The sequence below is a fragment of the Anopheles gambiae genome, chromosome 3 (assembly GCF_943734735.2).
Source record: "Anopheles gambiae chromosome 3, idAnoGambNW_F1_1, whole genome shotgun sequence".
NCBI classification, from domain to species: Eukaryota; Metazoa; Arthropoda; class Insecta; order Diptera; family Culicidae; genus Anopheles; species Anopheles gambiae.
In genome coordinates this window covers 11,968,408-11,995,000 of record NC_064602.1, presented here as the reverse complement: position 1 = coordinate 11,995,000, position 26,593 = coordinate 11,968,408, and the positions used below count along the sequence as shown (strand labels likewise).

Genomic DNA, 26,593 nt, shown 5'->3' with positions numbered 1-26,593 from the left:
AATTTAACTTCACACAACACTCATTAATGTATTCAAAGCATACATGCATACATACACATGCAAAGTCATTTCACTAACCCCGGCTGGCGATCCGTTTCCATTCAGACGATGAGTACGTGCATTGAAAATCGTTCATCCACTACTAATCAATCGTTCATTTAATTAAAAAAAAAACTACAGCGCAACAGCTATAATGATCATAAATCATGTTGGCATCCCGTTGCAACCAACCACTCTACCACTTATTATACAAAAGCATGTGTTCGTACACTCGTACACTCTCAGTATGCCTAACTGTCCCATCTCTGGGACCCTTCCCAGCAGTTGTTACGGTTATATAAATCGCTCATCTCCTACCTTAAAATCCTTTCGACCAGTACCGGTTTACAGCACTAATGATTGATTTGTGTGTTTCTTCTCTTTCTCTCTCTCTCTCTCTCTTTGTGTCATTTTAATGATTCGCTGTTGTTTTTCCCACAGGTAAAGCGCAGTGCCCGTATCCCGGCGATCCACCGAATGGTCTGATTGCACCGCTGAAGTTCCACTACGATCCGGGAGACTACCTGACCGTCCAGTGCCGGCCGGGCTTCGTCGAGCACGGTGCGAACGGTGGCCCCCCGGAACGTCCCCGCTGTACGCCGGAGGGTGATTGGTCCGGGCCGGTGCCGCAGTGTCGAAGCTACGAAGAGATTTAAGCGTTAGTGCAGGAAGCAAGCAAGGAAAATCACCGGAATTTCTCGTTCGATAAACATCTCGCAGGCAGCCCCGACATTACCCCTTATCGAGAGATCGCTAACGACATGTGTGCGTGTGTGTGTGCGTGTGTGAGAGTGATAGCAAGGATAAGGGATGATGTGTGATTTCAATAGAAATTAAAAAGAGAAAAACTTCCCAATAATTACAGGCGCACAAGAGGACCTCCCCCTTCCCCCCCCCCCCTCCGTTCCAAACAAAAAAGAAGACACACACACACACTGAAGAAGTGTCGATTTAAAAGTCCTTGTGATAAAAAGAAATTACTTTTCTTTCCCACGGCAATGGAATATAGGGGATGGAACGACCATGCATTATTGCCAATCGGGTCAAATCGGTGGCATCGCCGGAAGAAATTAAACAAAAAAAAGAAACCAAACCAAGGAGGCCACTACTCCACATTGAAGTTCGCCTTCACCTTAACGAGTAAAAAGAAGAATAAAAAAAAAAACATTGAAAAAACCAATAATTAAAGAAAAAAACACACACTCATGCAAAAATCTACTTATACATATTTATAAAAGTACAAGTTTAACATACACGACGAACAACAAGGAGGAGGTGTTGCGGCAGTTGCGCACCGGTCCCTTGCCGGGACATAGGGGTACCAGCGTACAGGTTGCGGAAAATGGGGCGGGTGGCCGGCCGAGCATTCCATTAGTATCTTGATGAATAGTGCCACACACTGCTATTCAACAGCAACGCAACAACATATGAAGGGCATCTCCCCCTGTTCGTAACTGTTAAAGAATCGAGTGAACCTGAAAAAACAGGTGAAGCCTCAACAGGCAGAATGTACGACTACTCATTAAGGCTAAAACAGTCTCAAAAACAGGCAGGGCAAAAAGGGGGCAAATGGGTTGAGCGTGTAGGTGGACTGAACTGAGCGTATGTTTTTTTGTTGTTGTTGCAGAATGAAGCAAACAACCCATATGAGAGGATAAAAGGGCAAAAAAATTGCTGTACACAAACACAACCACAAACACTAGCATTGCTCCTTTTTAGAATACCCTCCAACACTTACCCCTTTTAGTCGGTTTTAAGACGAGAATGGTACAGTTTATTACATCAACCTGCATACTTATATAGTCAGATGCATATTTTAAATTAAAAAAATGAAGAAAGAGAGAAACAAGGGGGAGAAACAGCACATCTACGATGAAAAAGATGATTAAAGTGAGGTATAACGAAGTGCGTGCAAAAAACATTGCATACATCGAGGCGCATAAAACAAAGTGTGACGATTGCCTACATTCAGGAGCAAAAGAAGCACGAAAGCACAAAATGAAGCCATTGCTCTCGGTACATTTGTTTGGCGTCTTCCGCCCCGTAACTATCACCATTTCAACTAATCAAACAGCAAACAAACTGGAAAATCACTCCTCACCCGCCCCTTGCTTGCGTTTATTACACTTACCACGCGTACGCTACACAAAAAAACCATATCAGCATAACGGACGATATCAGACTATTAAAACGAATATACGAAACCACAACTTGCAAGCAAGCAATGTATAAACGGGCTTCAACATAATTGTGTTTTTGTTTGTGTGTGTGAGTGCCGGGAGGCTACCCGATCTTAAATTAGTGTAATATAAAGAAAGCGCAACAGCCTCTTCACAATGCTATACATATTTTATCTTTACCCAAAAGAACATACGAGCAGAAACAAAAACTAAAACCATATCTCTCTTTAACAAATACACGCGCACACACTCGAAAGCTACTAACAACACACCCCCTATGCTGATTGGCACGGTCGTCACCATCGGCTGTATGTATGAACCTTGAGCAGAACCCAGAATCAAAATGTCTACACACAAACTAGAAGAAAAAAAAACCCAGTAAACCCCGATGCGATTAGTTTAAAGCAAAAAGGATACATATTTACAAGCAAAGCAAAAGCGAACAGTGCAGCAGAAGAAATACATCATCGAGGAGTAGGAACGGAATTAGTACACGCGAAAATAGAAGCCTAAAACCTCTAGGAAAAGAGAAAAAAAGGAAGTCATCGGGAAGTGTGTGTGCAACACAACCGGCAACGGGATTATATCAGCAACCTTCCTAGTACGACACGTTACACTTCGGAAGCGCCTTTCATACGCACTCATTAAGCTTTCCAAACCGTAAAGTGAGTGGTGGTGTTAAAATCAGAAAAGGCAGGAACCTCATTAGTGTGAGAGTGCAGTGTGGTGTTGTTGGTTTGAGGATTTCAGTTCCTTTGAAACGCATCCAACCGTTGCTGTTGTGCAGTGCGTTAAGCTCTTGCGTCCCGTTGCCCTGGTAACGCACGTGGTTTTGAAGCGCATTTGATCGAATGCGCGTGCAGTGTGGTGTTTTTAATTGGCCTCACGATGATTACAGTGCTGGTGGGTGCGAATGCATGGCAAGGCATTACATTACTTACGTTTGTTGTCAACTTGATATTGAATCACTTAAATTAAGCTTAAATCAAGCACCCTCCAACACACACACACACACACACACTCACGCAAAAATACACAAACGAAGAACAGAATGAACGAAGTAACATGTACGATCATCGATAATGCATTGGGCTGTATCATAGGGAGGTATCAGTGAGAGCGAGAGAGAGAGAGAGAGAGAGAGAGAGAGAGCGAGAGAGAGAAAGAGAGAAAGAGAGAGATAAAAAGAGAAAGAGAGAGCGAGAGAGAGAGAGAGAGAGAGAGAGAGAGAGAGAAAACGAAACAAAAGACAGCAGCAGCAGCTGCAGCAACACAAAATAAAAACAAACATTTATGTAAAACACAACAAACCACAACCTTGCAATTTGTTGTCGTTTTGTAAGTAATACAATTTAAAGTGTGAATAAAACATACAAAAAAAAAAGATCATATGGAAACTTACACCTGACTTGGGAATGTTTTTTTCTTTCTTTCGATTTAGTTTTAGTTTGCAAAAATGCAACTGTTGGATGAGTTTGATGTAGCTTTTGAATTAATTCGATATTATGATGAGACAAGTCCTATAGTTAACAGTTTGCGCCATGCGCTAGATAAGAATTGATGTAAGTAAGTAAATAATTCTTTAAATTATCATGATTATCGTATTTTTTTTATTCACAAATCACCTCGAAGAATAATATGAATCTTAATATTCTTAAATCCTCAAATGCTGAAGAATCTAAGAATTGGAAAATTGCAAATGTTCCTGTTGGATTCCAAATTAGCCTGTTGGATTCCAAATGAGGCAGTTCAAAATGTCTTGGACCAAGAGACTTGATGCTTGTGAGACTTGGACTATGATCATCTCATCAAAACTCTAACTTATCAATGACAAATCATCTTTTAAAAAATTGTCCATGCAATGAACATGTAGTTATGCTTAAACCAACCGGCTGATGATGAGTTTCGGTATTTGCAAGTCCATAAGATTCCACGATTGATCCAGGTGGGGGCACTGTGTCCGTTAGTGATGGGTAGTGTTGGGTAAATAATATTTTTTCCGGGGTCGGATTGATCCATCCGAGTCGGACTCGGAGTTACTCCTGACTGTTCAAGCGAAGGGAAAGGGGGTTATTACGGAAACCCTGGATTCATTTATCCGGACTCGAACGGACTCATCCAGTGATGGGTAATCCGGAGTAGAGCTGTGGATCCGACTCCGACTCTGGTTCTCAAAATATGAATCCGACTAAGGAAAATATGAAATGAAAAATATGATGAAATCATAACCGGATTCAACTCCGCACTGATCGAGCCCGAATGAGTCCGATCGAGTCCAGTCTAGTCGAGTCTAGTCCGAATGAATCCGGATCAGTCCAGATTCCGGATCAGTAAGGATCATTCCGAATGAGTCCGAATGACTCCGATCGATTCCGGTCGATTCCGGTCGAGTCCGAATGAAACCTGTCCAGTCCAGATCAGTCTGGATCAGTCCGGATCAGTCCGGTCGAGTGATGGATAATCTGTATATCCCCATCGAACATAATGATGGGTAATCCGGAGTGGAGTCATGGAGTAACTCTGGGTCCGATTCCGACGTGTGCCATCGTCGGAACAAAGAGACTCCGAAAAAAAAGTAGTATTTACCCATAACTAGTGTTCATTATGATTCAGAATTACATCTCCGGACAGTCTAATGCTCATTTGAATGACAGCGAACCCAAGACTAATTAAATTTACAGTCTAAAGGATAATGAAGGCGATGGTTTGTAGTTGAAAATATCAAAAAATTTGCCAAAAATCTAAAAAGTTATCATTGAAAAAGAAAAGAAAAATCTAGAAAAAAACCTATTACTCCTCGTATAATCTCTTCCTAGCTGTACTTTTCCCCATTTATTATTCGTTTTCTCCTTTTCTTCTTCTTTCATTTTGAATTTAATATTATTTCAATGACTCTTTACAACTTTAACTGTCATATACACTTCTTACAGATTTATTTCATTATCAACTTGCACGCACCGCACGTACATTACAAGAAAAAAAAAACACGTTATACAAATTAAAACTTATAGCAAAATTGAGTTCAAAAGAAAAACAATAGCACAAAACATGTAAAACACATTTGTGAAAACATAGAAAAGAAAAGAGTTAAAACTGTCCGATGCAGTAAACATACAAAACGATAAAAGTAATACAGGGGTTTTGCCAGGAGTTCACAAAGCTGTGGGACACTTTATTGACTCCTTCTTACGTGAAATGAACTTAATGTAATGGGAATTGGACTCTATAGCATCCTTATTGGACACATCCAATAGGAATTTCCAAGGCGCCTGTCCAAAAAGGCTGCCATAGAGTCCAATTTCCAACATATGAAGTTCACTTCCAATAGGAAAGAGTCAAGGAAGTGTCCCACAACTATGAGAACCCATGGAAACCCTGTAATTTGGTCATGGTCATACGATGAACACACACACACACACACAAACATCCGGGGTTTTGGCAATGATACTACTGGCAATGATTGGAGTTGGAGGCGTGATTGATCACAGTCTGCTTGATGCGCTGGATGTCGCGTGCGTACGTACGGCAGCAGCCGCCAATAAATCGTGCCCCGAGGTCGATCCACTGCGGCACGTAGTGTTCCAGTGGGACACAGTCCTCCCTTCCCTGCCAGCTACAAGACAGAGAAGAGCAGTGTCAAAAGTGTTTTGGCTGGGACGCGGCAAAGCTCAAAGGTGGCCGCACTTACCCATCCTCCACGGTGTACACCTCGCCCGAGTTCGGGTAAACGATGAGCGGAATGCGCACCGCGGGGAGCTTCTTCTCGTTGACGCCTCGGAACAGGGGCGTTACGATTTGCGGATGCACACAGTTCACGCCGAGTGCGAGCAGGTTCTTGGCCCGTCTCGACCGTGCCTTCGCCCAGAGGGAGTTGACCGTGTCGGCGAACAGCTCCCCGTTGGCAAGGTGTTGATTGTCCTTGCACTGGAACGAGATCCAGAACCGGACCGTCGGGTATTCGTCGCACAGCATGTCGAGCAGGGCTTCCGCTTCCATCTGCAGTTGGGAATAGGCCGATTAATCATTGTAGGCGTCGAACCGCGTGTCAGATACACAGGGTCAGATACACACTCACCTTGCAGGGAATCGTTTCAATGCCAAGCACATCGACGCCCGCCTCCAGGCAGGCGTCAATGCGGGGACGATGCCACTTCTGGATCGTGTCCGCGCACACATCGGCCGCGTACCGGCCCGTATACTCCGACCCATCGTGCAGGTGCGCCCCGTACGGGCCGATCGAAGCCACCAGCAGCGGGACGGAGCGTTGCTCGTTGGTGGGGCCCTTCGCGAGAAAGTGATTCCGTGCCATCTGTGCCACTCGGACGGTCGATTTGATCAGGTTCAGGCTGGTGTCTTCGGTCAGATGCAGATGCTCCACGTACCCTTCGATGCTTGCCTGGTAGGTGTTGGTCATGATCGCTTCCGCGCCTGCCTCGAGAAAGTCCAGATGCGTCCTAAACACCGCATTCGGATCGGTCGCATTGAACCGGGCACTCCACAGCGGATCACCGTCGATGCTTTTGCCAACGTGCACGGAGAGTTGGGTCGCGAAGCCACCGTCCAGCACGGTTACGTTCGTCATGGTGGTTGGAGTGTTGTTGTTGATGATGATGCTGATGATGCTCCTGTTGTAGCTGTGCTCGGCTTACCAGCTGGATGTCCTGAAACGAACTGAAACAGTCAGCGTACCGATCACGCGCTAAGTAAACAAATCGCTCGCACAAACACAAGTGATAGTGCGCAGCTGTGGGGAGTGCTCAAAGTCCCCCCTCCCCTACGAGCACGGTAGCATAATCATACCAAGGCCAAAGACCACCACATCCTTCTTGTGCGGAACCGGCCGCGGTGGAACCGGATTGATCCGGCAGTGTTACATTTCTTACTTGTGGTCATCATCATCCATCCTTATCTCAAAGTCACTTCTAGCACAGACACATACACACTGGCACTCGGCACCGTAAGATGGTGGAAAAGGTGGCCCCGCCGGTCCCGGGTGATGGTGGTGGCAGGGGGCAAATAAAACAACACTCCCGGTCCCGGTATCAACACGCACTGGGTTGAGTGTTACCGCATGGGAGGTTTATTAATAATAAACCTTTCCGATTATCGGCTCCGAACAGCCGGCAGACGATCGGTGTTGAGGGCAGGACAATGCTCTCTCAATCGTCGCTGTTGAGTGCAAAGCAATTTAATGGTTTCGCCCCTTTGTTGGGCGAATAGTTAATGAATCATTATTATTGCATTTTCCTTGCAAGTATGGAATAAACGAAAAATTTGCATTTTTGTTTAATTTCAAAACTGGAGACGATAATCGTTATGAAATTAGCAAACAGTGTAGTCTGTGGCAAGGGTGTCAAACACGCGTTAAATAGCTCGAGCGAAGACACTCTTTCACGTAACGGCTATAAGGAAACACGGGGCTAAATGGACAGGTGGAAGTGTTATATGAACGGCATGCGAGTTTATAGTTTAGTTTTGTTTTAATTTTATGTAAATTTTATAGCATTTTTGTACTCTTTTGTTATTTCATATTGATTTCCTCTTAGGACGGTCCCATATGAAAATATTGCTACCTGATATTTGAGATAAATTAAAAAAAATATTTAAATATTATTTTAAAAACAGTAGAGCGTCGATTATCCGGGCAGCTCGGGACCGGACGGTTGCCGGATAATCGATTTGCACGGATAATGGTCCAAGAAATGTCAAACGCATATAAAACATATGAAATTCACTAGTTTTATTATTAATTCACCTAGAATCAATCGATTAATCGTTAGTAGAATATTATTTTAATCAATAACTGTAGGTTTAACCGTAGAGTTGGCAACCAGATTTACACACGTAAGTTGGCAACCGGCATACCCGGGTATTCCACACGTTTTGATGCAAAAAATTAACGATTTTCATAGGTAAACAATGCTTTCTATATTTTAATGCTGTAAGCAAGTAATGCCGACCATATATTATCTTCTATTTCATTTCTTCATTAAGTTTTTTTCATTTTATTATAAAACTAACGGTCAAATTGAAATTTGGAATCGCTTGAATTTGACTCGAAAATAGGCACAATACGAAAAGAGGAAGAAGAGAAACGTCATTCTCCATACAAAATGTATGGAATACCCGGGTATGCTGGTTGCCAACTTACGTGGTAAAGTTTAAAAAAATTCAAAATAAAATACTTACAGGCTGTTTAAAATTACAATTTATGCACCAAAAAATCAGAAATTAAAAGTTGGGAGGCTACGGAAAATTTCAGGTCAATAAAAGCAATGAATCAAAAGTTATAGCGGTTCGAAGATGAAAAAAATACCCGGGTATCCGGTTGCCAACTTAAAGGTTAACAACTGTTCATGAACAAAAATGAATTTCGAAAATACCCCTAGGCACTACAGAGCTGCACAAGAAACTGGTTACCCAATTGAATATTGCTGCAAACCTTCGCCGTACGTATGAACAGCTGTCAGATTTATTGCGCACGGTTAATCCATCCCCGGATAATCGACGTTCTACTGTACTATCAAATCACAATTATGTTATTTATAGCACTTCAAAAATAAGCTAAAGCTTAACGTTGCAAGAATACGCGGTAATTTCGCAGGGTTTATTTGTTTAAGATATAGTTAACGATTTGTCTAAAAGAAAATTAGAAAAAATATGCCTTTTTTAATATTAATATTATTCAAAAGTATTAATAGCTTAAAAAAGTATTAGTTAAACAACTCAGCTTTCCCATACTGCCTCATAAAATAATACTTTTTTCGTGGTTTTTACTTAATTTTAATGATCGGAAATATTTTTTTTATAAAATAAAAAAGTTCTAAAATGAACTAAGCGCGGGTAATTAAAACAAACTTTAAACTCAGTGATTTTCTCTAAACCCCAAAATAACCTCGCATTGAATAATAATTCTAGTGGCTTTGGGGTGCGAACCACCCTGTATTTGTAGCTGGTTTATGACAGCATGAGAATTGTTAAGTAGTGGTAGTGTTAGGGTTTAGTACAAACAATATTATAAGAGGTACATTTTATCTACTAAACCCTACCACTGATACATTTCTAATGCACGAACCAACATCGTTATCTTAGTGCACAGTACTTGATCCGAACTACACATTGTTCATATTAAACAGAGAATGTAGCAAAAAGCTTTTTGTTGCAACATTGCAACGTGAATTCTTACACGTTTCTTCAATGTGAATTACGACTCACTTCAGGTGAGTCACCTAAATCTTGCACGTCAACTTAGCACAAAAGCGTGTTGTATGTCTCTTTACAACATATTATTTTATTATGACTCAATGTGCAGACATCTGCAGGGTAGGAATTGGTGAGTCATTAAGATAATGCCCGGGAATGTATGCATTCAACTTAGAACAAAGAGTGGTATACCTCTTTACCACTTACTCTATTGTAATGACTCATTCTGCAGACGTTTTATTCACACTGATCGAGGTAGTAAGATTCCAAAAGATTAAGTCTCTCATAAGCCCCATAGGGGAATCGCAAAGAAGTAGTAAAATTAGTTGTATAGTGCATTATTCCAATAGTGGTGTATTTTGTTATTCTCATTGAATGATAAAAATGATATGGGTGAATAATTTAACATTTATTCTATTTCCTGATACAAGGAAAAATGTGTTCACACGCCACATAATCTTATAGTGAATACGATTTAAATTGCGATGCTATCGTGCAGGATAACCAAAGCGAATTAAGTGAAAGAATCAAGCAAAGTTCCTAGTTATAATATTTTATAGTGCTTTGATAAATTAGATGAAATAAAATCATTACGAATAATGCACTGGATTGAATTTTGAAAAAAAAAAAACTACTTAATTTACAACTATTTGATACTACTATTTACTTAACAACTTGAAAAAAATCATGTTTTTTAATTTTCTATTTTTGTTAATAGACCAATTCGACCAGAGCCATTTAATTGAATGAAAAAAGGTTATAATATTATAATTAGTATAAATAGTTCCCGAGGAATCCGCGTAACTCGAATATCAGCGTAAGTCGAATTTTGTGGTTTTCGACGAAAATACAATTGATAATTCGGTCATTTTTATTTAATTGAGTACTTTCACACTCTTTATCAGTTATTTGATAGGATTTGTGCCGAAAGTTCTGATATTTTTGGCTTTTATTTAAGTGGATCAAATTAATTAACAAAAATGCATTTTATACTGCATTGGACATTTCTTGAAGCAAATTATATTGATTTGACGTATGATCTGTCAAATTTAGAAAACCGCGTAAGTCGAGAAGCGCGTAACTCGGGAACAGACTGTACAAGTTAATAGCAGTTTGCAATTTTCGTAAAAAAGGACATAATAATTTGTACCTCGTTTCGATTATAGTGTATATGAGTTAAAACCAGTTTGATAACAATAACTGTAATTAATGTTGTTTACTTTTTTCATGCTAATGCTATAATTTGAAAAAATATCTTATTTTTGCTTATGATTTATTATCTATTTGATACTGATTTTACTTCATCTACATAAAACTTCTATGTTATTGTATAAAAATATGTAATAATATGCAAGATACATGAACAAAAATTAACAAATAAATCAATTAGATTTATTTCTCTATAATCATAATTTATTTAAAAAAAGATTGATTATGTTTGAGGCCATTTAAAAGTTAAAAAGTGATTCTTAACATGTTTGCAATACAATTAATTGGAGTAAATAGGGTTAAATTTAAATTGAAAGAAACATAATTGAATCAAATATATTTAATTTAAATTTTTTACTTTAGTATAAATTCATAGAATTCATATAAAAAAACCCTTTGCCTTTAAGCATCAGAAACAAAAGTCGTAACATTTATCACCTCTGTGTATGCCCAAACCACAGTACACCCCATACAAAAAAATGTCTCCTTTCAGTCGCGCTTATCATTCGCCACAGATCAACCAGATGCCTTTCAGAAGAGATTCCCCGTTCATTTCCCTCTCTTGAGCCGTCGAACGAGAAAAAAAAACCTAAATCCTTCAAAACACTTTCCCCTCCAATCTAATTGGTTTTGGGCTACGATGTTCAACAATTATGTAATTTTGCTAGCAACAGTAAAGCCGTGGAAAGAGGGAGGTAGGGCTGAAAACGCTTATCGGGCTGATCACCCTTAAGACGCACACGAAATGCTGACCACCAATCGGTCAACAAAGGCAAACCCCGCCACATGGGGTCAAATGTCACGTGGAAGCAAAAGGGAGGGGGGGGGGATGACCATCATTCTAGTGGGAGGGTGCTAAAACACAAAAACACACTCCACTGCTTGAAGAAGCTCAAGATGCTGTAACCGTACCACAGCGGAGCGGAGAAGAGCGATAAGCCAAAGGGTGGCAAGGTGTGGAGGGGCTATCGTTATCACAGCCGCCGGTCGACAAACGACCGACCATTCAAGTTACGGTCCCGCCCGGTGCGTGACCAACGGCTCGGCCAGCCGGCGTGAACCAGATTTGCCGAAAAATTAAAAGCCAAACGTTCTTATCAACACACCCCCCCTTCTTACCGACCGGACCTCTCGGACAGCGGGCAGATGATGAATGGGTGGCACACGATGGGTAATATCTTGATTTCGGCTGTGGCTTTGCTTGTGCCTTTTTGCACCACAATTTCGTAGATAGCCGCTTTTGCTTCCATCGTTTGGTTTGGAGGTTGGGGATCGACACGGCACGCGTGGCCGGTTGAAGAGCCCGTTGATGTATCGCGGACGCGTCAATTCCAAGCCCAAACAATGGCAAGAGAGCGTTGTACGGCTAAGCTCACCACTAAAAGCAACAAAAAGGCACAAATGGTAGTAGCACAGTAACGGCCGTAACGACTTCCCTCATAGCGTTGGTGGCACCCTTATCGCCCGCTACACCGGTAAAAAGATACAAACAGCACGCCTTTAATTGAGGCCAAGGGAAAGGTTCACCTGCAACACACGATGGCACGCGCTCAAAGGTTGAATGTCCTGATGGCGGTGGGGGAGGACGCTTTGTTCTCACAACAAATTAAGATGACGGATCGGGAGTCGCGCTACACCTTTCACTAAGGGCGATCGTGCAACACTACTACTGATCGCTTGGACACAATTTTTTCCTACTAGACGCCACTTTTTCGCGCTTCTAATTCGAATCGGTTCGTCCAATTGGATTTGCGTGTGAACAGAATCACTGTCACTGTCACTGTGTCGTAGCTCGATCTCTCTCTGCCCTGATCGGTACGGTGAGCTGTTTGCGTCCCCACAACCTGCGTGGCCTCACCTAGACAACAGTGTCCACCGTGTGTGTGTATGTCCGATCGGTGAACACCCACACAAAGAACTAGATCTTGTCTGTAGCGCGCACATGATGCGCATTACCAATGTGGATGTTTGGTCGTAAAGGTCCGGTGTGACCAACCAGCCACAACACTTTCCCTTCGCTGTGTGTCTTTTGGTGTGTCCCCCTCGCCCCCTCCCTTCCCCTATTCAGTTTCGATTCGATTTTGTTTGTAAACAACCTGTGCCGTGGCCACTGGCATCGTCCGCTGTTCGTTCCGCTTCACTCATTCGTCCCTAATCTACCCGTTGGTCGTGAATCAATCGAGTTTGCACCGTCCGCCTACTTATACTGTGAAGCACTACGGCTTTCGTTTGATTGTCGGCAGTGCAGTTAGTGGAAGGCAAGTGTGTGTTTGTGGTTTGAGTGGTGGATTAAGCAATCTTGATGCTTCTTGAGTGGACAAAACAGGGGGGCTGTACCTTAGGTTGAAGGGGGAAAAGATCAAAAGGGCAAACGTCTGTAACAATGTTTGCCATTTGTTAGTTAAATATTCACTACTAGTTGGCATCCTTTTTGTCAACGGTGCAAGCGAGGAACATTTCCTCTACAGTGTGGGAAATTACTATGAGCGTACTATTGATAATTACAATTATAATTAGAAGACATATTTTTGTTAAAATTAATTCATACGCTTATAAAAATAATAACCATCTGACAGCTAGTTCAAGCAGAAACATTAATTTCTTTTAGCGAATTTTTATTTCAAACGTTTACTTACTTGCTTGCCTGGCACTTCAACCGATTTTGGGTCCTGACCTGCTGCAAGAATGTCCGAAACCACTTACGGTTTCGCACCTTTGTCTGCCAATCCACGTCATCTTGTCACCTCAACTCAGGCCTATCACGTCATCTCTCTGTCCTTGTGGATGGCCTTAATGACTATAGCCTTGCCAGCCCACTAGAGCCTGGCTAGCTTGATACGCTGCACGACAGTGTGTATAGTTCGTCGTTGTATCGACTCCTCCATTGTCCTTCCACACATACGAATCCAAAAATTCTTCTAAGCAGCTTCCTCTGTCAAAAGCGGCTAAGAGAGTTTGGTCAGATTTGGATAGTGACCATGTTTCAGAGGCTCATATCAGTGCTATATAGTCTCAGCTTCGTCCGTCGCGTGAACTGATTTACCAGGCTATAGAATGACCAGCTGGCACCCAATATTCTTGCGTGGAAGTCAGCTTCCACGCTATTGTCGTTGCTGACCTTTGACCCGAGATAGCAAGAAATCTTGGACGGTTTCATCGCAGTTCGTTCACCTATCTGTACGTCAACTCTGCGTAAGTTTGGTTTTGTTGGCAAGGTCGCTTATTTTGCCACGATCAGTCTGGCATTTGTCTCGTTTATTTGCAATCCGAGGTTCTTTATCACCTACTTGAGCTATTGGTAGACTTCAGCTACATTGGACATAGCGTCATAGATCAATGATAGTCGTCGTTATGGTCGAATAAGATTGAGTCAGTGCAGAAAAAATTCACCCGTTTGGTCTTACGGTTCACACTCTGGCGTAACGTAGCAGTGAGACCTAGTTATCATGCCCGGTGTTTAATTTTTGGACTCGAGTCTCTCGCTACTCGTCGCGAAACGGCGCAAATCTTGTTTATGAAAAAAATCATCCTAGGAGAGATAGATTCACCGGACCTTTAAGCTAGAGTTAATTTACACGTACCTGCTCGTATTTTAAGAAACTTTAGGCTACTAAGAGTTGACCAAACTAGACGTGCATATAGCGATAATGAACCTTTGACTGCGATGGCTATTAGATTTAATGCACATTATGACTCTTTTGATTGGAATTCCCTAAGTTAACCTGTTTTTCTTGCTGTGATACTCTGTGTTATTTATTTTGTGCTGATGTTACATTGTACCGTGATGCTTTATGTTATTATAAGTTTAGTTTATAAGATCAGTGATAAGGCCAATGATGGCCAATCGCTTAACATTTACAAATAAACAAATAAACAAATAGCTATATATTCAGTGTATGTCAGGATCCAGGTTGATTTGGAGCAAATGGTTCCCGAATTCTCCACCCTCGCGTCCCGGATACCCCTCTCAAGCGCCCCATTTTTGAGAGGTTCAGACACGTCCCCTGAAGGTTGACAAAATTCCCGGGACTTTTTCTTGCACAAAAAGACATATAAGGGAGCTGTTACTTTTCGTAATCTTATATGACGGTATGTGGATTCAATGGTATCCTTTTTGGAACGTATGTAATTGGTATCTCCATCAACATGTTTTACCTTTCTCTCAGTCAATGTTTCTTATAAGAGTTTGAGATTTTGTCGTAATTGCTTGATTATCGAAAATGTAGTACCAAAATGGTAAATATAACATTTTGCTCAATTTAAACGGCCTTTTTGGACCGCTCCTCTCTCCTTAAAAATAGCTCAATAGTAACGATGCGCCTAGAGGACTTTCCCTCACTGTACTTATAACAGTTTCTTTAAGCATAACATCCGTTACTGTTTTATTCACCAAATTCAGACGACTTCATAAATATTTACCAAACTCCCGCACGGCAAACAGCCGATTAAAGTGCCACACGCTTACCATAATCGGTGATAATGTTACTAATCACATTGTAACATCTCTCGTCCCCGGTTTATTGTCGGCTGTCTTCGAAACGACCACTTCAAATGGCTAAAAAGAAAGCGAGAAGCAAATGGTTACAAAGTTAGTACAAGCAGCTGGAGCAAAACAAAATGTAATCGAACGAATTTTTATGGCGATGCGTCCGTCGTTCAATCAGATAGTCGAAAGCAGAGCAATGGAACTCACTTGCTACATCTTATCATCTCACCTGTCAATTTACGGCAGCTGTTTTTCTTTAATCTTATCTGCAAAACTGTCCTTACAGCAATAACACAGGGGCAGCAGACACAATCGGGGCCGCCCAGTACAACAATGTAACTATTTTGAATAATTTGTTTCGGAAAGCGGTAGAGCAGCAACAGTTACTAACCGGCAAAGGGGTTTTTAGTTTTTGTAAGCCTTTTTGTGAAAGGATTTTATATTGTGACGGTTTTATTCAGAAATAAAAAAAAGATTCAATATTCATTCCGGCGCTCACCCTCTCCGCGTGATATGTACAATTACAAAACCCAGCGAAAGAATGCTCCGGTAGAGCGTTTTGTTCTCTGCTCTGTGAAGGGAGTGTGAGTGTTTCCCCCCCATATTATCGAAAACTTTATACTCTACTCTATTTTACTACAGTTTTGTTGTTTTTTTGTTGTTGTCTATCCTTCGTCTAATAGTGGAGCGGTTAAGGCAAGTTAGGAAAGTAGACTTAATGATTGTGAGTAGAGTCGAGAAAAAAGGGGTGCAGCACAGTCACAGGACTGTGCACGACACCAACACGGGAGATGCTTCACGCCAATGGAGGTTTACACCCTCCACCATCACTGTGAGAGTTCGTTCGTTCGTGCGTTCGCCTTTGCGTAGGTTGGTCTCCGGGACACAGACATTCCCGTGCAATTGCTGTTAAGCATCGTAAGCTTACTTGCTGCCTAACAATTATCTTTAAATTATTAATTTAGCACCTACGATTGATGCCCAATCGGTTGTTAGATATCTTCAATTAGGATACTTGGTTTAGTCCATGTTGCCCTCGTCGTTTGGCACCAACTAGCGGAAACGGATACTGTTCCAACTGGTTTTTTGCTGCTATTTCAGCACCGGCTTGTGACCTACGCTTCCCTTCCAAAAGTCTCATAAGAATCGATTCCCAAATCCGAATGCATAAGCTCGAGTAACATTTCCCTTCGGACAAATCCAGCAAGATTCCGCTCTCATTCTCTCTGTTTGTTCGCTGCCCGCTAAAACTACTCTCTGGTATTAGATTAATTTGTTCCAATTGTTCCTACCCTTTTGTTGAGCAAACGTGTAATTTGTATAGCGATTTTGTCCACCTCCACCTGCGTGTGATGTGTGTCTGTGGGTCAGTAATATAAATTTGTACCGAAAATCGAGCGCCATTAAAATAAGTAAAATCGGTTTCGAAATCTTTCGCTCGTGCTCACTCTTCCCACTTCTACCTTCCATCTCGAAATCTTTTTGTTTTTTTTTTGCAGTACGAGAAGTGCATTTCCAATTAAGTCTTCTACTAGCGTCCCTTTTACGTATCTGGTTGAACAAATATTTTTAAAAATGCCCTCAATAAACTGCACAAAGTGGCAAAGAAAACAACAAATCACACTCACTCACACACACAAACATGGTGCTGGTAAATTGAGGATTGCCATTGCAATTGTGTACTACTAACTACGGCTCGATTTGTTTAGATCGAATTCCCTTTCCGTTCCGTTCAGCTTCTCTGCTGCCCCCCTCACTGTCTAATCTATTAAAGTAGAAAGCAAACCTTACAGCAAATACGTAGCGTAATCAAACAAAATAAACCTACACGCGACGTATTTTTCACTCGCTCGCCTTCCCTAATCGGTTCGCTGTGATTCAGCAAAACCCAGTTTGGTACCATTCGTTTTCTTTGGGCGGAGCAGCACTAGATAAGGTGAAGTGGTAGTAGTAGTTTGATCAAGCAATTGGCATTGAGCTACTAGCTTGCATTACACTAGTGATCATCGAGTGGGGTAGCATGCCTTTTGTGAAAAAGAGAATTAAAAGTGTAGAGCTGCGATCAGTTTTAAAACAAAGCGTTATAACATAGAGATCTTTAAACATAAAACGAACGTTAACGATAAAACGGAGGTAGCTGCCTCCTTTTCGCGATCAGTGGGAAATCTAACAATAAAAGTCAGCGAAAAAAACAAGCGTAATCAATAAACGAAAGGTTAACAGATTAAGAAAAAGCAGCCAATTAGGTAGTTGATGAGCGATCACCATTGCGGTGATCGCTGTTTCGCAACAGAAACGATTGCCCCCGAAATGTCCAACGAGCCAGCGGGCCGTTCAGTTGCTCGAGGAACCGATCTCGTACCGGCCGTTCTTCAGCACAATCACCAGCACCGTAATGTTATCGACCGAGCCACGGCTGTACGATTGCAGCGCGATGCTTTTCGCGCCAAAGTGCGGCTCGTCCAACCGTTCGCGCACGTACGCAACCGCCTCCTCGTTGGTGAACGTATCCCACAGCCCATCCGAGGCCAGAATGAGAAATTGTGGTCTAAAAAAACAGGGAAATATGTTTTATGTCTCTAAATATGTCTCTCTCACACACACACTTACCGGTGATCAACCAAATCGAAGGAAAGCACGTCCGGGTTGGCAATGACCAGGTTTTTCTCCTTCAGCGGATAGTCGCCGAGGGCGCGGGACGTCGCCAGTATGCCCGCCACCCGCCACACGCCCTTGAACGCGATGAAGCCGCCGGCGTCGGCGATGCGCTTCTGCTCCCGCACCTGTTGCGGCTTGTGGTCGAACGACAGCGGGATCGCGTTACCCTTGAAGTCGCACATGACGCCGCGCGAATCGCCCACATTGGCCACTATCAGCTTGGTGCGGTGTATGACCGCAATCAGCGCGGTCGTACCGGCAAAGTCCGACTGGAATGAAGCGGAAAAAAAATCCAATTGTATTTTGCGCTGGAATTTCCGTATCGTTTGCACACATCTTGCACGAAACTTCAACAAATCGCAGGGCACTGATAAGCCCACGGAAAGCAACACGCCACCAAACGAGCGGCAAAGCGCAGGTCCAGTGGAGTTGCTTAAGTCAATCAGTGTACGATCATGGCAGCGAAAGGACGATTGTCAGGGCGGTGCATAGTGTCAATAGCCGCCGTACTGCTCCTTCCGGCATGTATCGCACAATCGTCGAGCACTTACGGCGACAGTGATACGGTGCCGCAAAGGTCAAGTGGCTTCGGGTACGAGTTAATCCGCAATCAGCTCGAGGAAATGCAAGATAGGTAAGACACGGAACGGCGTGTGTGTCTCCTGCTTTACAAGCACCAATCGTTTCACTACACCACCACCAATCCGGCTTTGTCTTGCAGCATCACACAGCTGCAGCAAACGGCGGAGAGCCGTAGTGCGTGTGCCGGACTGGAAGCCAACATTGCCACCATACTGAGGCGGCTCGAAACGATCGAAAACGGACTGAACGGTTAGGAATTGGAAACGAAAAACAAAAATCTGTGAGAGTGTTTATAACATTCTGATCTCTCTCTCTCTCTTTCTCTCTTCTTCATGTGCACAGCAATGCCTCAATCACCAGCCATTTCCATGCCAGCACGTCCGATATTCGATCAAGCACCGCTCACTCCATCATACAGTGCACGGCCGTCAAGAGGCCGTACCATCGATATCGACAGGATGAAAGCAGAGGCAGATGATATGTTTGAAGAACAGCGATCGCGTGCCAGAGCTCGAGCGATGGCTCATCAACAAAGGGAACAGTCCGTGTTCGACCGCGGTAAGTCACTGGCAAGTTCTGCTGCAGGGTCGTTGCTGCGTTGCACTCATTTTGCACGTTTCCATTTGCAGTTTACGACTCGTGTGACGATGTGCCGACCTCGGGCACGTGGAAGATTCGACAAGGTACGCAGATATCAAACGTACACTGTATCAAGTTCTAAACGTCGGCCTTAATCCATTCATTCTACAAATAAAAAATGGGAAATAATAAATAATCCTTTGTTGGCTTACCATTTTCTTCGCCGCCTCCACCAGATCGTAATCGGCCGCCAGCACCTCGTCGGTAATGATCTTGCCAAAGTTGATGCTGCCATTCTGCACGTAGCAGCGGGCGTCGTACGTTTTCGGCTTGGCCGGCACGGACTCACCACCGCCCGACGTCCCGTTCAGCAGGTTCTTCTTCACCTGCTGCCGGGCCGGCGACTGATTGCCCATGTACTTGCTCAGCAAATCGTTCTCCAGCATCTGATTGTTGTTGGCTGCTGCTCCTCCACCACCACCGTTCGCTGCACCATTGTTGCCCGTTCCGACCGTGTCCTCGGTCTTGGATTTGCGAAAGCTCTGTCGCCGCTGGACCGCACCCGACGGGTCATTATTTCCATTGTGCGCGCTCACCTTGTACCGTTCGTTTACTTCCTGCTCCTGCTCGTCCTCCTTCTCCTCCTTCTCCTCCTCCTTCTGCTTCCGGTCGTCCTCCGCACAGACGGCTGCGTTCGGGCTGCCAGGCAGCTCCTTCCCGTCCGCAATGGCCGACGATTGCATCAGCTTCTGGTGGATGTTCTTTATCAGCACGGTTTTCGCGTACTCGGCCGCGTACTCGCCGCCGTGCCCGTCGAAGATGGCAAACAGGGAAATGCCGCTGCTGTTGATGTTTTCACTTATCACAAATCTGTATGAAGCAGCCGGAATAGGAGAGCGAGAGAGACAGAGAGAGGTGTAAGCGTTAATTCCCATTAGTGTGAAATCACGAGAGGCCCTCTTTTACGGCGGCGGCTTCCCGACACGAGTGTGTCACCAACGCCATGTGCGCGCGGGACACTCGAGGCACACCCGGGGGCGGTAAACAAAGAAAAGGAACCGCAAACAGCGATCGTGCAAAAGAAAGGTGGGCCTACTACGCGATGACGCAGCGTCAAGTGCGCACTTTATTATCAGAGGAGGGAAAAACACCCTCCACACATCTAGTTGGCAAGGTGGTGGTGGTGATGGTCGTTTACTCCCATTTCCGCAATGATTTACGATTGTGAGGCAAATGTAAAGCTGTTAGGAGTAGCATCGTTCAAAGTGATGGAAACGTAATTGAAAGATTTAAACTGCATGCATCGATTTGTAGGCCTGTAGTTCGATATGCGGTCAGATTGGATTTCGGATTGCACTTTGTAGCCGCACACCGAAGACGCACACACAGACCAACGTTGCGCGGTTTCGGGGGTTTTCTAAAAATACCTCCGTTACAGCTTTGACATTAAGTGGAGCGATAACCGGTGGCCGACAGTGAGGCAAAGTGCGGCCAAGGGTGGTCTAATACTGCTACACTTTTCTGCACAACCCCCTCCCGCTCTGTTACACTATTTTTCCTTTTCGCCAGTAGTAAGCCTCTCGCTGGCAGCTCAAGTGGGGCTTCTTCCGGCTGAACTATACTACCCCCCTCCCGAAACGCTCACCTGTCCTCCATCTTGGCCCGGCGGCCTTGGACCGCGTACACCGCACTGCCGGTCGTCCGCTCGTCCCAGCTGTGCTTCTCCGCGGCCGATGCCAGCATGGACAGCTTGCCGGACCGGCCGCCCGCCTTCCCGAGCCCGAGCGAGTTGCTGATGCGCCCGATGAACCCGCGGCTCCATACCTCCGCTGCTTGCAGGTACAGGACGAACAGACAGATTAGCAGGCCGGCGATCAGCACCTCCGGCTTCAGCAGGTACACCCGCATCACTTTCCAGACGTAGCTGAGCGAGCTGTTGAGCGGCGTGACGCCGACGGCGAACTTCGAGAGCAGCTTCATGTGCGACTTGGACAGCGTTTGGTACAGTATCTTATCTTCTAACTCGTCCTCCATGTCCTCCTGCCCACCCAGGGGAATCCGAGCGAGCTCCCCGCGTCGGTGTGTTTCGCGCAAACACCCGCACACACGCACACAAACACTATAGCAAGAAGCGAGATAGTAGACGAGTGCAACGGAGGGATTGGATGCACCGACCGTATCGATCTGGGTCACTTAGCTCTTAGCGGTCTAGCAGCGACTAGCACACATCCTCTGCCGAAACGACACCCGGACGAGAGAGCACGATGCCGGGCAATGGATTATTAACTCTACCAAACTGCGTAATGCAAATGTCGGCCGTTTTTTCGTGCTGGCCGCCCCCCGTTAGTTCGATGACGCCTGTAGAGAGGGGCCGCGGAAAACCTCTCGAGCCTCCCTTTGTCGCTCGGTTGCTGCGACGGTGGTGTGGCACCAAGGAAGGTGAACAGTGGCCCTCCGCCCTGTTAGTGTGAGGGTGTTTGTGCGGGCGCGCCCACCAACAACCCTAATCTGCACTCGGCCACCGACAAGCTGCAAGCTACAAAGAAACTAATTTTGGCCACAAAAATCGTCGGCCAGCTGCGAACCACGGGTGAAAATGTATTGCAAAACAACAAATCGGTACACCAACACAGTGCAACGATCTGGCGGGCAGAGTGGCCAGATTATTTTTGCGGTTTTCGGTAGGCGCATCAAAATTTTATCGGTAGTTTTCGGTAGGAGTTTAAGATTTTTCGTTAGTTTTCGGTGTGCTTTGAAGTGTTGAGAGGGGGGGGGGGGGGGGGGTTGCTGGAGATGGAAGCTTATCTGTGGATCAAGCGGAATCAAAAATATTGATTTTGTCGGACGCTGCATCCGATTTTATCTGTCAAACTCAATGTGTGGTTTTTTTGTAGGAACAATCTCAACTAAATTTTTCATAATCATTATATTATTGAAATCATTCAAATAATCGCAATATGATACGAAAAGCGTTTGACAGCACGTGCGATTTAATCGCATGCGATGGAGCACTTTATGAATTTATGGCCTTAGTTGTCTCTGTTGATCTTCTGGTTCAGGTTGCTAGTGATTTCCATATAGAGTTTTATACATTAAGTGATTTGGGAAATGGTTATATGACTTTTTGGTTAGTATTACGAAAAAAACTGTGATTTTCGGTAGGATAAATGAAAAATCGGTAGTTTTAGGGGGCTCATCTGTGAATCGGTAGGCATATCAAAAATCGGTAGGAATACAGGTAAATCGGTATTTCTGGTCACTCTGCACAGTGCAACGATCTGGCGGGATTGACAGCACGTACGGACGTCAGTGTGCGATCTTCCGATTATCCGGGGGGCTCGCTGCACTATGGGACGAAGCTTGAATGTGTGGGCCAACACTAATTTTCAATTTTTTTACTTCCTGAATAGTTAGTTAATGATTTGAATTTTTATTAATGCTTTTGACTCCAAATCATCGTTATTTAAAGAATTAAAATGAGCGTATTTCTAACAAAAAAGGCTCTGTATTTATTGTCTGCTATTTCAATATTTATTATTTTCCTACTAAAAGATCAACATTCAGTGAAATGCAAATTGATGAGGATTTAAAACTAATTCGTTAATAAGATTAATATTTCACTCGCTCGTATTAAAATTTATGATAGTGATCTTTTAACTTTATTTCAAGGAATAAGTGCACCAAAAATTTTAGTTTTCGTCAAACAAATATCATTAACAGTAGCAAAACGTAACAAAAATACGAATTATTTAATAAACCACCTGCCCAATACCAAAATCTAAATCATCTCCATAGAGTTGGTCAACCGTCGTTGACCTTCCTAGTACATCTGTTCAACATTGCTCAAATGCACCTTTTAAAGTACTATTCCATGTTCCAAACGATACGACAAGATCGTTCCAATTGTTCAGATTAACATTTCTCCCAACACCTTGCCAAGGATGCTAAATGAAGCTCCAACAACACCACGATCCAAAATCCGCTGCATTCCATCTTCCGCTCCACGTGCACGGCAACGATTGTTGTCCGCTTGAGGAAAAAAAACAAAAACAAAAACAGTACACAGTACCAAAAACAAATACAAAAGCAATTTACTCAGAGAGCGTGTGTATGGGAGCGAGAGAGCGACCGCGCATGAGAGAAAACGCTTTGCACGCACACACTCTCCGTTGCCGTGTTAACTGGCTGAACGCTGGGACAGCATAGTAATGTGAGCGGTCATAAAATATATTTTGATTTACTTTCACTTCATACATGTTATAATAAACCAATTTTAATTTTTGTATCAAAGATGATAATATTAAAACCTTACAACGAGGTACTTCTTGAAAAAAAAAAAAAAAAACAAAAAAACTGAAAAATCCATCAAGGCTAGGAGAGCTAGCATTAAAAACAATATCTGTTTTCCGGGCAAAAGGGGCCCAATAGTGTACAATTGCATTGAGCAAGTACTTTAATTATAGACGGTACAGCTTTTTGTTTAACATAAAAATATTTTTCAATTTTCTTCTTTCTGCAAAACCACTCCTGCCGTAAGCGTTTTCAAGCAGTCCTGGATTAGATAAATTTAATCAATGAAATAAACCATGACAAAAAATCAGTGAGAGTAACACTATTCCAGCTAACAAGCCGTTTATCTTAAAGAAAACAAAATTTTTCAAAACTGTTTTAATGAAACATATTTTTTTACTCTTTCAATTCCATTGCAATTACAATTAGAATTTAATTGTATGTCCATCCGGAGCCCATCGTGCGCAACAGCTCGGCAATCGGAACCGCCCCCTCTCACTCACTCATTTACGCTCAGCAGCCAGCAAACGTTGGACGTGTTTTTCGTGCGTGCGTGTTTTGCGAAACACTGTTCAGTGTCGAAGCGCTCCCGGGAGCCCCCAGCCCTTTTTTCAAGTTCTCTTATCACAAAATACGGAAAGCGTGCGGGCAGCACAGTAGTAGGCGCGCGTTCCTAAGCCAACCGTACGTTCGAATGTGTGTGACGAGGAGTAGTTCTGTGTCGGTGTGTCTGTGAATTTGGAAATTGACCGTCTGGTGCAGGAGTGTTTAACCTGCGACCGGGTTTTTGTTGTTGTTGTTGTTGCGGCCACAACGACAGACGAAATCGATTAGTCGCGAAAAGGGTCACGCCGTGATCACGCGAGCAAACGCGAGGCAAAGGATTATCGAACCTTGTCTCGCAAAGGTTGTTGTGTAGGGTTTAGGGCTGTGTGTGTGTTGGTGTGCGCGAGACATCCAGCAAGGATGTGTTGGTGAGGGATGCGCTGTTGTCCTGACAGGTTTGGTGGGATTTCCTTTGCAGTTGTACCTCTCCTGAAGGTAAATAAGAATGCGCTGCTGTGTGGTCCAACGACTGCGTTGATTGTGTGTGCATAAAGTGGTAGTTTTCGAACAAAAGCAGACGCTACAGTGAGTGTGCGTGTGCGGGCGCGTTTGTGTAATCAATAGCGACTGCGGGCGGGGTTGGAGCAGGATTTCATTCCGCTCAATCAGCCGGAACAGCGGTTGGGTCCAGCGGTCGCGAAGGGTGTGTGTCAGTGGCTGCTGCTGCTGTGTTGACATGCAATCTCGGCCCAGCAGCCAGGCGATAAGGAATTTCTCCGCCCCGGACGAGAGGCAACGCGAGCGAGAGGTTCTCGTGAATGCGTTTTTGTTTGCCCTCTTTCTCTGTGTGTGTACGCGTAATTCTTTTTGCCCAGCGAAAGTGAGATGAATGATAGCCCGGGGTCCCCTCCGGTCCTGCCAATTGTTTGTCGCGACGTAGCCTTTGCAGCAATCTCTCAACACTGTGACAGCATCCCACACCCATACCAAAGCAACGAAAGCAAACGAGCAGGAAATGAGAAGAATTCCTCTTTGCGGCTAGTTTGTGCGTGCCTCTGTGTGTTCTCCTAGTTTTCATTGTTTTGTATGCCTTTTCTTCGTGATGGCCCTACGCGAAGGTGCTTGTGTGTGTGTGTGTGGATAGAATAAAACAAAAGGCCTTAAAACCCTTCCCCCCCAAAAAAAAAACCCGTTTGACAGGTGTGCGGGCCCGGTTATCCGGTTTTTGGCCTTTGTGTGTGAGAGCAACACGCTTTGAGTGTGTTGTTTTTGTTGTTCGTTCGCTCCTTTGCTACACTCACGCGTCGTCCGAGCCTACACACGCGCATCCCACAGTAGGCGGCGCCGCGTTCTATGCTGCAACCCGGTTCTTTAGCTGTATGTGTGTATGAGTGGGTTAAACGGGTTGTGTTTTGCAAGCATAAAAGCAAAAGTGAAATACAAGTGCTGCCGTTTTTTTTAATTTCAATGCCTTATCTTTGCAAAAGTATGTTTCCCTAATTCCGCTATGCTCTTATATGTTTCTTTCCACTTTTTCCCACTTTTTTAGTGCAAGTCGAGTGAAATTTTGGCCCCATAAGTGCACTGAAAGTGAAATTTGTTTGCACACTGCCAACCATAAAGTGTCGATTTTTAGGTCGTTCAATCGTTGAAAAGTGAAAACAAAATAGTAAAAACAGCAGCAGCAGCTGCCAAAAATGTGCCCCCGGCTGGAGCGGGCAAGTGGAGTTTGAAATCTCGTGACACGTTCCCCCCCGGCGGTGGCACATGTTGGCATGTGCCTTCGCGGGCCTGTGAGATAGTGCGTGCGTTCGTGTGTGTTTGTGTGTGTGTTTGTGTATGCAAGTGTGTGTGTTTTTTTATTTGTAAAACCCTCCACGCTTTTATCCCGGAAAGCAGCGCAGCAGCACGCAGAATCGATTAAATGTCCCATCTCTTGTGCCGGTTGTGAATAACACCATAACACAAAACAGAGTCCGTACCAACCCAGTTTTTTTATTCGTACGTGTATGTGTGTACTGTGTGTGTGTGTGTGCTAAAAGCTGAACAACAACAATGACCGAGCGGAAGTTCACCCGCGGGCTTAACAAGCCCGGCATGGCGGCACAGCTGAGGGAAAACATCTCGCAAGTTGTACGTGAATCCACCTCACTTGTATGTATTTAATTTTGTTTATTTTAATTTAAACCCCATCCCAACTCCCCTCCCGTTCCAACCTGTCTTCCTGGTTGCCCTTTTCCCCCCCAATTTTCCCAAATGAGAGTGAAAAAGAAATGCCCTTATACGACCCATCTGTGAGAGCGTCTGAAAGAGACGCACACACGTTGTGCTGTGTAGGGAAATATTTTTGCGTAAGTAAACGGGAGCGCAGCATTGATGAATTCCCCCTGGCTGTGGGGAGGGAGGTTGGAAGGGATGGACCGGTGAAAGAAGGGTGGGGGTTTAGAGGCAGATGATGAGCAATGATGATGCCGGGTGGTCGGCATGCAACACATATGCGGAGATACTTAACGTTAAAAGTTTTACGCTTCGCATGATTTCCAATGTAAACGCTCCCTCGCGTATATGTGGCGGCAACTCCCCCTTTTTTTGTTTGGATGCGGTGGTTGCTTTGATTTGGCGATCGAGTGCATTTGTGTTTGTATGAGGGGGGCAGCTCTGGACCAAATCGTGAATTAAAAAAAAATAGGAGGGAAACACAATTCGTTCTAACAGGTTTGCCAGTGTCAGTACACCCTGCATGATGGGGTACGTGCGTATGATACGCAAGATCTGTCTGTGCTCATTGGGGGTGTGGGTGTGGGTGGGTTGTTTTTGGGCA

At 44.0% G+C, this 26,593-nt stretch overlaps 5 protein-coding genes across 15 annotated transcripts in view; 3 read left to right on the top strand and 2 right to left on the bottom strand.

Moving 5' to 3' along the window:
- Positions 1-3,620, top strand: part of LOC4578345 (locomotion-related protein Hikaru genki) — a 126,931-nt gene extending 123,311 nt beyond the window's left edge. For 2 of the 5 annotated variants that reach the window (XM_061654447.1, XM_061654449.1), the window contains one exon: positions 481-3,620. In XM_061654447.1, the coding sequence (XP_061510431.1) occupies positions 481-695 (215 nt within the window). In that variant the 3' untranslated portion in view covers positions 696-3,620. The remainder of the gene's footprint in view (positions 1-480) is intronic. The other 3 variants (XM_061654448.1, XM_061654450.1, XM_061654451.1) reach the window with 3 other exon arrangements.
- Positions 3,621-5,128: 1,508 nt separating this feature from the next.
- LOC1277483 (uncharacterized) lies at positions 5,129-12,646 on the bottom strand. Its single transcript, XM_061662076.1, has 4 exons — positions 12,159-12,646; positions 6,295-6,880; positions 5,908-6,215; positions 5,129-5,832 (listed from the first exon to the last, which is right to left on the bottom strand). The coding sequence occupies exons 2-4, from the start codon at positions 6,799-6,801 to the stop codon at positions 5,667-5,669; spliced, it is 981 nt and encodes a 326-aa protein (XP_061518060.1). The 5' UTR covers positions 6,802-6,880; positions 12,159-12,646; the 3' UTR covers positions 5,129-5,666.
- A 2,873-nt stretch (positions 12,647-15,519) lies between these two features.
- On the bottom strand, positions 15,520-23,016 carry LOC1277484 (protein phosphatase 1L). The gene is made up of 4 exons (XM_316899.5): positions 20,582-23,016; positions 19,149-19,806; positions 17,728-18,044; positions 15,520-17,665 (listed from the first exon to the last, which is right to left on the bottom strand). Exons 1-4 carry the CDS (start codon positions 20,968-20,970, stop codon positions 17,452-17,454), a joined length of 1,578 nt encoding a protein of 525 aa, XP_316899.5. The 5' UTR covers positions 20,971-23,016; the 3' UTR covers positions 15,520-17,451.
- On the top strand, positions 18,039-19,132 carry LOC133393997 (uncharacterized). Of its 2 annotated transcripts, XM_061662079.1 has the most exons (4): positions 18,039-18,409; positions 18,497-18,606; positions 18,700-18,915; positions 18,987-19,132. In XM_061662079.1, exons 1-4 carry the CDS (start codon positions 18,231-18,233, stop codon positions 19,076-19,078), a joined length of 597 nt encoding a protein of 198 aa, XP_061518063.1. In that variant the 5' UTR covers positions 18,039-18,230; the 3' UTR covers positions 19,079-19,132. The 2 variants fall into 2 exon arrangements, with proteins under 2 accessions (XP_061518063.1, XP_061518062.1); XM_061662078.1 differs by having other exon boundaries at positions 18,700-19,132.
- Positions 23,017-23,720: 704 nt separating the features above from the next.
- Positions 23,721-26,593, top strand: part of LOC4578347 (dedicator of cytokinesis protein 9) — a 91,374-nt gene continuing 88,501 nt past the window's right edge. For 2 of the 6 annotated variants that reach the window (XM_061662041.1, XM_061662038.1), the window contains exons 1-2: positions 23,721-23,910; positions 25,322-25,926. In XM_061662041.1, the coding sequence (XP_061518025.1) occupies positions 25,828-25,926 (99 nt within the window). In that variant the 5' untranslated portion in view covers positions 23,721-23,910; positions 25,322-25,827. Of the gene's footprint in view, positions 24,268-25,321; positions 25,927-26,593 lie in introns of all 6 variants that reach the window. The other 4 variants (XM_061662042.1, XM_061662037.1, XM_061662039.1 and 1 more) reach the window with 3 other exon arrangements.

Coding starts and splice junctions, on each gene's coding strand:
- LOC1277483 (XM_061662076.1), bottom strand. CDS start 6,801: ATGACGAACGTAACCGTGCTGGACGGTGGCTTCGCGACCCAACTCTCC. Junction 6,216..6,294: donor TTGAAACGATTCCCTGCAAG/GTGAGTGTGTAT, acceptor TCCCAACTGCAG/ATGGAAGCGGAAGCCCTGCT. Junction 5,833..5,907: donor GTGTACACCGTGGAGGATGG/GTAAGTGCGGCC, acceptor TCTGTCTTGTAG/CTGGCAGGGAAGGGAGGACT.
- LOC133393997 (XM_061662078.1), top strand. CDS start 18,231: ATGGCAGCGAAAGGACGATTGTCAGGGCGGTGCATAGTGTCAATAGCC. Junction 18,410..18,496: donor CTCGAGGAAATGCAAGATAG/GTAAGACACGGA, acceptor TTTGTCTTGCAG/CATCACACAGCTGCAGCAAA. Junction 18,607..18,699: donor GATCGAAAACGGACTGAACG/GTTAGGAATTGG, acceptor TCATGTGCACAG/CAATGCCTCAATCACCAGCC.
- LOC1277484 (XM_316899.5), bottom strand. CDS start 20,970: ATGGAGGACGAGTTAGAAGATAAGATACTGTACCAAACGCTGTCCAAG. Junction 19,807..20,581: donor CGGGCCAAGATGGAGGACAG/GTGAGCGTTTCG, acceptor TGCTTCATACAG/ATTTGTGATAAGTGAAAACA. Junction 18,045..19,148: donor TGGAGGCGGCGAAGAAAATG/GTAAGCCAACAA, acceptor GCTTCATTCCAG/TCGGACTTTGCCGGTACGAC.